This window comes from Euprymna scolopes, chromosome 25 (genome assembly GCF_053919585.1).
Source record: "Euprymna scolopes isolate OS-2025 chromosome 25, ASM5391958v1, whole genome shotgun sequence".
Classification (NCBI taxonomy): domain Eukaryota; kingdom Metazoa; phylum Mollusca; class Cephalopoda; order Sepiida; family Sepiolidae; genus Euprymna; species Euprymna scolopes.
In genome coordinates, this window is record NC_136506.1 from 93,755,134 (window position 1) to 93,767,736 (window position 12,603).

The 12,603-nt window shown below is 31.4% G+C and overlaps 1 protein-coding gene across 4 annotated transcripts in view; it reads right to left on the reverse strand.

Annotated features, from left to right (window-relative positions):
* The window catches only part of LOC145247518 (organic cation transporter protein-like), a 139,891-nt gene that overhangs the window by 69,492 nt on the left and 57,796 nt on the right, over nucleotides 1–12,603 (reverse strand). For all 4 annotated transcript variants that reach the window (XM_080109334.1, XM_080109337.1, XM_080109336.1 and 1 more), the window contains exon 2: nucleotides 5,790–6,015. In XM_080109334.1, coding sequence (XP_079965460.1) covers nucleotides 5,790–6,015 — 226 coding nt within the window. The remainder of the gene's footprint in view (nucleotides 1–5,789; nucleotides 6,016–12,603) is intronic.

Consider the following 12,603-nt stretch of genomic DNA (forward strand, 5'->3'; position numbering starts at 1 on the left):
GGAAAACGGACTCCATACTGTTCATTGTTAAAGTGTTTTTATTCAATACGTCTGACGATAAGCTGTTCTTGTGAAAATTTTCGAACGATATAATGTTTGAATTTGTCCGAATAGACTTGAAACAACTGTAACTAACTTGATGCTATCAATCTATTCCTTGATGTCTTGATTTTGTTAAAACAATATATATATATATGTATATATTAGTGTTGGGACGATTAATCGGAATCTAGAATCAGAAAAATCGGAACTTTTGTGGGTATTGGAATCGGAAAAATTTGTGCTTATTTCCCGATACCAAAACCGATTCTTTTAATTGTCATTTTTATTTGATTTTTTTTCAAACGAAATTTCCTATAGCTGATAGTAATGATAAAATGATAAATATTTATTGATTTGAAACTACCAGCAAAACTAAAATCTATAGTTCATCTCTAAACAAACATATTTTTATGCGTGAAAGAATATACACACATTTAACATGTGTTTTTGCTAAATCGGGGAGGGGAGAATAATAATAGGTATTTTCCCACATATGAATATGAACACATAATACTCAATAATGCGTCATCTTTGTGGTATTATAGTAAACCTGTTTTATTATAATTATTATTACCATCGTTATTATTATTATACCTTAATTTCTTATATATATAAAGTTTTTCTTCAGTTAAGTATTATTATTATTAATATTATGATATTTTTTCAGTAAAGTATTATCATTAGTATTATAATATTTATAACACGTTTTATTAATATGCCTAGATTTAGTCTTGCAGATTATTTACACAGATTATTACAGTTCTAAATTTTCAGTTTAATATTGTCATTTAAAGGATGTTATCAGTACATATAAAATTAACAAGAATATTACTGTATGTATTAGATAAGATTATTTTGAGTTGTCTGGATTTGAATTGTTTAAATTGATTTAAATTAATTTAAACGGGAATTTCTATTTGACATGCGTTATTTTTTATTTGCTTCCTTTTTATTTCCTGCACATGTCTAGACTTACTTTCGCATTTTGACCTATTTTCGCGGTCTGTCACTTATTTTATATTGACTTCGTTTTCTTAGTTCATCTTCCCCCCTCTCTCTTTTTCTCCCCCCTTCTATTTCTTCATTATTATTTTCTTTCGTTTTTTTCTTTTTTTCTATCTCTCTCTATTCATTAATTTTAATTTATTAACAATTTGAAGTTATGTTGGAGTGGAATTTGAAGCTTATGTTCTATAATTATAAAAAATATTAAATATATCAATTTATATGTTTATTAATAAACAGATTCACCGGACGTATATATAATTTTTCTACCGGACTCATTATATAAACAAAGAAAATTGCTCCAGGAAAATACCTACTTCGGACCATTACATTGTGACGTGGATTACTCAAAATACAGTTTGGATCATTTTACAACACTGCTATCAAAGACATTGACTTTGGATTTTACCATGCAATTTGGATGTGAATTTTTATATCCTTTTCATTAACTTCCCTTAATCTATGACATTTAAATACTTAAACAACTTTTAATTCCATGTCTCACTGACTTTAGCAAATAAGGTGTAAACCATTATAACTATTTGCTAATATTTTCTCCTCTGAAGAGATGGTAGACATCGAAATCCTATAGGATAAGGAGTTATTCATATTTCAAATGTATTCTTTTTCTTACATAGAATAATAAAAAATCTTTTGATTTGAAATTCAAACATTTCATGGCATAATTTTTAAAATTAATTGAATGAATAAAATTTGATTTATTTACTCTATCTTGTATATCGGGCAATTCTTATTAAGGTGGGATAGTACTTATAGAATATTACTGCCAGTAATATCTTGTGAAGCTTATAATCACAGGTTTCCATACCAATTTATTGTTAGATAATTTTATTCTGAAGAGTATATATATATATATATATATATATATATATATATATATATATATATATATATATATATATATATAGATAGATAGATAGATAGCACTTAATTGATTTCTTTTCAATGCACTCTATATATATATATATATATATATATATATATATATATATATAGATAGATAGCACTTTATTGATTTCTTTTCAATGCACTCTCTCTCTCTATATATATATATATATATAGATAGATAGATAGATAGATAGATAGCACTTTATTGATTTCTTTTCAATGCACTCTATATATATATATATATATATATATATATATATATATATATATATATATGGAACCTCCTGTCGATTTCGCTGTATGAGGTTCTGTCACAACAACTAAGTTGCTTGAAAATCCATACAGAAATTTGTTTATAGTGGCGAAGATTATGTGTAGAACCTTCCACACCGTCGCAGATTGCACTATTTCCGGTGCAGATAACTTCAACAGGACAGAGTATACAGTAGACCCCAGGTTTTTACATCAGAGTTACCTTCTCCTAGATGCATGTCTTAACGAAGACTGAGGCTGCATCTCTCCCAGTGAATTAATGTACCTCCAGATTCCAAACTGGAAATGTCTACGACTCGGCGCGGTACATACAGCACCTACCCTTCCCAAATGGTCACCCATCTGGTACTGACTAGGCTCAACGTTAATAACTTCAGTGATTTGGCGAGAACTGGCGTGTCAACATGATCATGCCGTATATATATATATATATATATATATATATATATATATATATATATATATATATATATATATATATCTTTATGAATAAGTAGTGATCTATAATGATAAGTATTAAGATCTAAAGACAAGAATAGATTTAAGGCTACCAAATTTCATACTAGAATTGTCTAGATCTTAATTCCTAGGTAAAATTCAGTTGTAATGGCACTCTTCTGTAGGTTGAAGGTTCAATCCTCAGTATGAGCGATACTAAAGAATACGATTCTGCATTACTTAGGACTTCTTCCTGTTCGAAATTCCGTACAGACTCCCAAGTTCGACAGAAAGATTCCAAAGTTCGAGAAATACACCCAAAGAAGGTCAAAGGTTACATTGCCTGAAACGTTATGAAAATAACACCCAAGATGAGAACAATAGTCCGAATAATATAAATGATAGGAATTATCAATCCTCATCTCAAAAATTCATAAACATAGTTTATTTTTGTTTGGTGTTCAAAATTCCAAATTGAAAAGGATCTGGAAAAAAATTTAATTAGAAACTCTTAAACACATATTTTATTTTAAATATTCTGTTAAACAAGATTCTACAAATTAAAACGAATTTTAGTTATTCAAATTATTTAGTTTAAGTTTAATATTTTAAAAAATCATCAATTTTAAAAGGAATAACTTTTTAAACTCTTGCCTTTTCGTTGACATGAGAAATTGAATTTCGTTTTTTACTTTCGTTTGGATAGATAAGCCAAAGATTGTGTTCGTTGATTGTTATTTTGTAAATCTTGTATTCTTTAAACCGATATTATCAAACGCAATAATTGGTTAACTGAATAATAAATTATGTGGATTATTCGGTCAAAACATGTCTTACACAAAGACACATCTAGCAAAAAGGTTTCGTATAAACTAAATAGTAGATTATTTAGCTTACACATGCAAGATCAAAATATAAATTGATAATAACGGCAATATAAATTATGTATGAGTAAATTTATTCTCAATGTTTATGAGTAGCGGGGGAAGAACATACACTGAGGGAGAGAGTTGAGTTGCAGTTGGTAATGTTTAAATGTCGCTGTCAGAGGAAATATCAGAGGAAAACGCAAGTAAAATTCTGCATAGACATAAAACATGGTGTTGTTGTTGCTTTGTTAAATATCAATAATTTACCTAATAATTTTTATTAAATGAGGAATGATTTCGATTACAAATTCGCGTTTCATTTTTAGATAAACATAACATCAGTTCAAATTCGGTGGCCATTTTGTTTTTATTTAGCTTATTCTGTTGACACTTTTGAAGTGTTCTTTTCTCAATTATAAATGTATAATACTAAGTGGATTTTAAATGAAAATGGTTCCGTATTTATTAATACACTGCGTGTAAAAATTATTAACGAGATAACATTTTTTTTACCAGTTTCAGAAACTTACTGGTGGTTTCGTATCAAAAGCTTAGGAAATGTTGGCAATGCTAAGCTGCGCGTACTGTGAAATTTTCGTACTGATCTGCACACTGTAAACAATTTGCCATCGTAATTGCTGAATCGAGGGTATTTAAGGTGTGTCAAATGATTAACAAGGCAGTTTGTGTCATCAATTAAAAGTGGTTTGAGTAGCTCAGAAAAGGGTACTATTACAGAACAGCTAGCAAAAGGTAAAACTACCCTCGAAATATCAAAACTGATAGGAAGGTACCATCAAACTGTGAAGAACTTTGTCAAGGACCCTACAAAGGTACATAAGAGAGCTGATAAAGGTAAATCTAGAGTTGTTTCATGCCGTTCTCTACTCCAAATTAAACATGAAGTTGTTAAGAACCCTGGGCAGACGTCGAGAAGTCTTTGATGAAGCCTGATTGAAGAATGTCTGAAAAAGTACTCGATGTTGCCTTCTGAAAGAAGTGGCAAAGTCTGTTAAGCCTGTGACAATGCCTCCATTAAAGCAACATCACATACAAAACCGGTTGAAATGGGCAGAGGACAACATGAAAACGGATTTTTCCAAAGTTTTGTTCATGGATGAAGTGTGTGTCACCCTTGATGGCCCAGATGGCTGGAGCAAGGGATGGACGATATAGTCATCAGCGTTTAAGGCGCCAACAAGGTGGTGGTGGGATAATGATTTGGGATGGGATTATCGGAGGTACTTTAGTTGGCCCATGGAGAGTCTCAGAAGGTGTAAAAATGACGTCAAATGCTTACATAGCTTTTCTGAAGGAGTACTTTGAACCATGGCTGAAGAAGCAATGATTGACGTTCAGAAGAAACATTATTTTTATGCAGGATAATACTCCCTCGCATGCAGCAAACAAAAGCAAAGAGTATTTGCAACAACTGGGGTTCTCTGGGCTACAGAAGATGGAGTAGCCTGCATTAATATGATATTAAAACCCAATTGAGAACTTTTGGAGTATCATGAAGCGACGCTTCTATGCAAGTGGACGCCAATTTAAGAGCAAAGATGAGTTGTGGGATGCTCTCCAAGAGTTATCGGGAGGAATAACTGTTGGCGAAATCACAAATTTGACTAATTCTGTGGAATAATGTCTTTTATAAGTCATTCATAAAAAAGGATCACATATCCCCTACTAATTATGTCAACGTAGAAATTGCTATGTAGTTATTGTTTTCTAAGCATATTTCCTTGTTAATTTAATGTTTGAAAATTATTTCAATTAAAAAGTTATGGGTATAATGTTTTTTTTTCTCAACCTTGTTAATAACTTGACACAATGAAAGCAACAGATATTTTTATCTTCTGCCATAGTTTCGTTAATACTGCTTTAAATACTTTTATTTTCTGACTGAAGTAGCTGAATAGTATTATGAGCACTTTCTTAAAATTTCATGGATTTTTATTCATTCATTCCTTAAATATTTAAAAAAATGTAAACTCGTTAATAATTTGATACGCAGTGTATATAACAAAAACTACAGCAATAAAATCATTTGCAGCCTATATAGACCGTTAAACATTACCTTGTAGTTATAGTATTTAACCCGTAAATGGGCGGAACGAGGTGATACCATTACCAAATGGTCCCAGTTATGATCAACAGATTTGGTATCCGCATAACGCTAAGTAAGATTGCTAGTAAGCTACAAAGAAGAAAGTATAAAGAAAATGAACATGGCAGTAATGATCATATACTTACATCGCTCGTAGCTGAACTATGATAATGCGATTTGTCATAAACCCAAGAACTGCATTTGGATTGCGTCCTGTTGCCATTGAGTGTTTCGTTATCATAAAGATAACATCTGTTGTATTCCTCAGTTCCATCTTCGATGTGTCGTGGAATGGACGCCGTGATGAGATCACCATGGGGGGAATCTTGCTGAACTTCGTAAGTATCATTAAGCAAACCGGGAATACTGCATCTATATAGAAAAAGAATGAAAGAACAGCCGCTTATATTAATTAGATTGCTATAACACAGATCACTCTGACAGACGTTAAAAATTTTTTTTTAAATAAATGTTTAAATTTCAACAGTATTTCTCGCGGTTAACAGTAGCCGTATGGATTTGGTTCTAATGGAGTCAGAAATGGCTTTTCTATTGCTGGGCCCGAATTAGTCGACCGGTGTTAATCGTGACACCCTGCACTGACGATTCCTGAAGGGATGAAACATTAGTGTCTGTAGGTATTTAATTATTATAGTAAATAATTATGTCAGCGCCTCTAAGAAACTTGTTTCTTTATTGTTGAGCACTTTCAGTTGAAATAAAGTCGGTCTATTTAACTTGCATGCACAGACCATCATATAATGATTAGATCACTATGACAGACATTAAAAAATATTTAAAAATAAATGTTTAAATTTCAACAGTATTTCTCATGGTTAACGGTGGCCAAATGGATTTGGTCCTTGCTAATAGAGTCGAATCGGTCGGCAGGTGTAAATCCTGACATCCTGCATTGATGATTCCCGAAGGGATGAACACTAGTGTATTTAAATATTATAGTAAATAATTATATATATGTAGTAGAGAATTAGAAGGCTATCACAGTGCGAGGAATGAGATATAGTCGTTGTTGTTGGAAGAAGACGAAGACAAGTGGCGATTTACAAATCAATAAGTACATACATATACGTCTATATATACATATATTTATTCAGTTGTATTAAATACAAATGTCTTACTTGTTATGTCTGCGACAATGTCCATTATTAATTTTTGAAAAAAATTCCCTTTTCAAATGGTAGACGTGACAGATCGATTCAAAGCATGCTAGATGATGAAGCGGAAATTGGATGGCTATGTAGAGCCTCGGAGCAAATATAAGGAGGGGGTTTAATATATTTTTTTTGTTCCTTTTTTATAAAACATTTTTTGTATATATATATATATATATTTTATTTATTTATTTATTTATTTATTTATTTTTAATTTATAGCTTGTTGCTTTAGCGTAAGTTTTTTTTTAATTTTGTATATTCTCTATCTATTTTGTTGTCTTTATTATTATTATTTTTTGTTGCTCTGTATTATTCATTTATTTGTTTAATTTATTAACATCCTGGCATATTCAGTGGGATGACTTGGTGTATCTAGATCACATAAGTCGCTAGTAGGCTGGTACTGGTTAGCTTTTGGAGGAAAGAAGTGGAAGGGGGGATGTGAGAGGGTGCGGGAAGGGTGCTCTCAGTCGGCTGTTGGGGTGTTTAGGTTAGAGGTGCGGTTGTCAGGAATAGGAAGATAGCTGGGAAGGGGGGCGCTGGATTGACATTTCTTGGGAATTGTTAATTTATTTATTTTAATAAAACTATGAGTGGTTATAGATGGAACATTTTTTTCTATTTAATTCTTTATTATTATTTGTTTATTAATTTATTTGTTTGTTGTTAGTGTTTATTTGGGTTTGAATAGGTGGGTTAGCTTAAATCAAACGGTTTTTTTTATATATAAATTGGTTTATGTTATTTCAGCTAACTATTTATTATTATTTTTTTAATATGTATTGTTGTTATTTACTTATTTATTTAATTTATTTTATTAAAGTGGTAAGGCCCTGTCTGGACTGTAAGTTAGTGTCTGGGCGGTGTGCAGTGGTGTACCTGTTCTAATGGGTTAAGGTTGTAATGGTAAGTCTTTGGTGGGAGCCGTATGTAAAGTTATATAATGAATGATGATCCGAGCTCCAGTCTGTTGTTGAGTTCTGGCCATAATTTTGATATTAGTAATGATTCTTTTATGTGAAGATTCCCAATATTGCGTTCTGTGGTTAAAATATCGACTTTAATAGATTAGTGTTTCTGCAGGTGTTGAGGGGTTTGTGGAATGATGATACTTGTGTTTGTGTGTATTCCTTGATTCTTATGTGTAGGGGTCATGTAGTGCTGCCCACATAGAATTTTCCGCAGGCAGAGCATTCTAGTTTGTAGACTACATGTGTGCGGTGGCATATGGTTGCGGGGTATACTGGGAAATTTGTCAGTGTGCATGGTGGTGGGTCCTCGTTGTGCTTGCGTTTAGAAAGCTGCTGTCTAAGGGATGGTCCGGAGTGGGCTAGTTGCATATTGAGACCCTCCCTTCTGATGGCCCTGTGGATAGCCATTGTGATCTTGTCACTGAGATGGGGCATTTTAAGGAAAGAAGGTATTGGTGGGGAAGCTTCTTACATGTTTTCTTGTGTTCCAGAGGTGTTTAATGACAGTGCTGGCGTATCCGTTTGTCTCTAGGACCTGGTGGAACTGTTTTGTGCATTCTGTCTTGTCCTTAGGCTTACTGCACTTGTTTTTGATGCGGATGATCTCATTCCTTGCATATCCGATAATGGCCTAAGTAGGGAGGGCCAACTTGTAGTGTACAAATATACTTTGGCTGGCTGCTTTTCGGTAGAATTTAGTAGTGACGGTCCCCTCGTCTGATATTTTGAGGTTGAAATCTAGGAGTGATAGGGATCCGTCATCGCTGGGGTGTTCGATGGTGAATTCTATGTGTGGGTCAGTATTGGAGAATATGGTGTAGATGTTCTCAGCATCGGCACGTGATGATGTGAGGATCAGGACATCATCGACATATCTCATCATCTAGCATGCTTTGAATCGATCTGTCACGTCTACCATTTGAAAAGGGAATTTTTTTCCGAAATTAATAATGGCATATTAGTTCATCTGTTTTTTTAATTATTTTAATAATCTATGCTTGCTAGGTGTGGGGATGCTTTTTAGCGATGTTTCGAAATTAACTCTTTCCATATCTATTTTTAATGTGGTGAAATAAATTCTTTTGAGAGTGCTCAACTGTTTCAGGAGCTAAGTATAACTACTTCATTTACTCACATAAAATTAATATACGAAAGTATAAATTTATGCATAAACTTTAAGTATTTACTTTAAAAGTGCTCAATACGAAGGTAGAGCTAGTTAGTAGTAGAGTAGATGAAACGCGGAATATTCTTAATCGCCATTTTATAACTTACTAACTTTAGAGATGATAATTAAAGCACATAATAACAAAATATTAAATAAAAACAATGTAAACAACAAAATAAACAATAAAATGTAGACACCATGACAAAAATAAAACTAACACTAGTAGAAAATAATAATAATAATAATAATAATAATAATAATAATAATAATAATAATAATAATAATAATAAACCAACCCCGGACAACAACAACCATACTAGAAATAAAAATAAAAATACTAATAACGAACAAGATAAATGCAACTGTAGACACCGCACACTTTGTCCACTTCAAAATAAATGTCTAACCAAAAGCGTAGTTTACCAGGCCACAATATTTGCGAAAGAAAACCCGAATAACAAGGAATATTACGTAGGTATGACTTCCTTAGACTTCAAAACTCGATATTATGACCACAAAAGTACATTCAACAATAAAAAACACTGTATGAAAACAACGCCAGCAAATAAATACTGGGAACTCAAGGAAAGCGGGCATTCGCCGGTAGTCGAATGGAAAATAATAAGACAAGCTACCACATGTAGAGACTTAGACAACCCATGTAGATTATGCCTTCATGAAAAATTTGCTATCCTGTACTTTAAAGAACCCTAACATCTATTAAACTGTAGAAGAGAAATAGCGAAGAACTGTGTTCACAGGATAAAATTTACTCTAGGATAGCGATACAAAATAATTTTAAAACTAACAAAAACAATAGAAAATAAACAAATAACTAAATTAAATAAACATGAATATACATAAATTATCACACATATATGTATGTACATATTTATATGTACACACGCACACACACATATATATATATATATATATATATATATATAAACGAACATAAAAAAAGAAAAAAAAAACTAACCTAGATTTAAAACAGGTCAAGAAACTAGATATACAGACTAAATAGAGCACACACGAAGGAACAGGTCAACCAGAGTGTGAATAGGCCTTTGTCTGGTAAGTGCATGTTCATTGGCTGATAGGAAGGGCACGGTGGATACTAGAAAGCTGATTGGCTAATTAAAATCTCAATAGAAGGTGCGTATATAAAAACGACAGACAACCACAAAATTCGTGCATAAGCCTGAAGAGTCCTAGAGTGGATGAAACGCAGAATATTCAGTGCAGCTTAATCGCCATATATATTTTATAAATTACTATATATATATATATATATATATATATATATATATATATATATATATATATATATATGTATATATTATATTATATATATACATGTATATATATATATATATACATGTATATATATATATATATGTATATATATATATATATATGTATATATATATACATGTATATATATATATATATACATGTATATATTATAATATATATATATATATATATACATATATATATATATACATATATATATATATATATATATGTATATATATATATATATATATATATATACATATATATATATGTATATATATATGTATATATATATATATATATATATATATATATATATATATAGTCATCCATATACAGTACTGTTTCGCTGTTTCATACATACATATATATATATATGTAATCTATATTTGTTTTTGCATAAACATTAATATGTTGCTACACAGTGATGGGCATGTTTTGATCTATTGATATTAGTAACTAGAGTACTCTCCAAGCGATACAACTTATACGAAAGCAAAGTTTACAATGAAAATATCAAGTCTTTTTCATCAAAAGGAATTAATATCAGGAGGTTCTGTCAGATGTTGTGAAAAATAAGATTTGGTTGTATGTAAATAAGACCCAATAAGGGTGCGGATTTCAGTCTGTGTTGAGATATGGTAAAAAAATGAGGAGGTTAAAGAATAATATTCGTACGTGTGTGTGATGGCCGCTCCAAATCTTAAAAATACTAGTGCGTATAGGTTCAATTGGTGAGTGAATGTGAATTTAATATATCTATCCTAAAAGGAGTTTCAGATTTGACGGCTTATATATATATATATATACTAGGAGGGAGACCAGATGTTGCACAGGGTCGAATTCGGATCACCGAATGTTACACGCTTCCAATACTTTTATTGTTATCAAAATCAATGACATTGCTCACATTCTCACCAAATCAATTGGTTGCCTGCTGCAGTCAAGAGTTCACCATGGTGCGCTAGGAGGGAGCTTCACATGCATCTTCGCAGTGATTTAGTCCACAATACATTTTATTCTACATTGCACTGTAGAGAATCTACTGTTGATTTTATAAAATTATTTTTATATATAAAGGCTTTAATTAAAGTTTTAAAGCAAAAATTAAAGTATCATGATTAAATTGTGCTCTAAACAGAAACGTTCATATTCAACGCCTCCCTGTCTTATCAAAGGCCCTACTGATTTTTTTCTTGCCTTTCCTTTCCAAAACTCAATTATGTTCTGCTAAGTTAAAAACAAAAACAACAGTTTTAAATTAAAAAAAACAAAACAACCAAACCAAACCAAACCCCATGAATAAATAAATGAAATGATTGGATTCTGCATTAAATAACCCAAATAGAGTTGATATGCCGTAAATCAAAACAATCAAACCATTATTCGTTTATCTTCCCTCCTCTTTTCTCTGGGATTAGAATTTATCTTTATTAGTGCTGACAGTAAACTTCCAAACGGTTTACACATACCCGATATAATCAAAGGTAAACTTCAATATAATATAAATATTAAAATTTATATATGCATGAATTAATCCCAACCAAATAAAAAAGCTCAATACAGACAGAATAGAAAGTAAAGCTTTTTATAAGAGAAAAGAAAAGAATTTAAAGCTGTAAATTAAGTCAAGGGAAACGGTTGTTTTTAGAACTCTCCTTGAGTAAGAGATTGGGAATGAGGAAGTTATTCTTAAAACCTGCTTAAGATGCTGTCTGCAATTTAATTAATCCCACTTTTTTTCTCTCCAACCTCTCCCTCATACACGCTATATTGCTAGTCTCAGTCTTTTCTATGGCATGTGGTTGCAATAAGAAAAAAAATCATAGAAGTCTCAACACCGTGTGTGCATTGTATTGCCATGCATTTTTCCTATCCAAGCAAAGAATTTCCAATTTTTTTCTGAAGAGTATATGCACGAAATGAGCCAGTATTAACATAATAATATCCGCTTGTCTCTGCATAACGAAACGGATCTATAACAATCTACCTAGATTTTAACGTACTGGAGGAGCTGTTTTACATGAAAAATAAATATTTGAATCTTGGAATGTAACTAGACTGATATTCTTTTATGTATGCTCTGTTTTTATATTTAAAATACATTGAGCTTCTAAACAAAACGGATTGGTATAAGAGTGTTACAAAGAATTACAAAAATATACTTTACTAAAATAATAAATATATATATGTATATCCATATAGATATATACCTGTGTGTGTGTGTGTGTGTGTGTGTGTGTGTGTGTGTGTGTGTGTGTGTGTGTGTGTGTGTGTGAGATGAGTTCTTCTGTTATTAGGTTGACAAAAAAGTTCTTGCGGTTTTCAACTCTCAAATTCAGATAAAC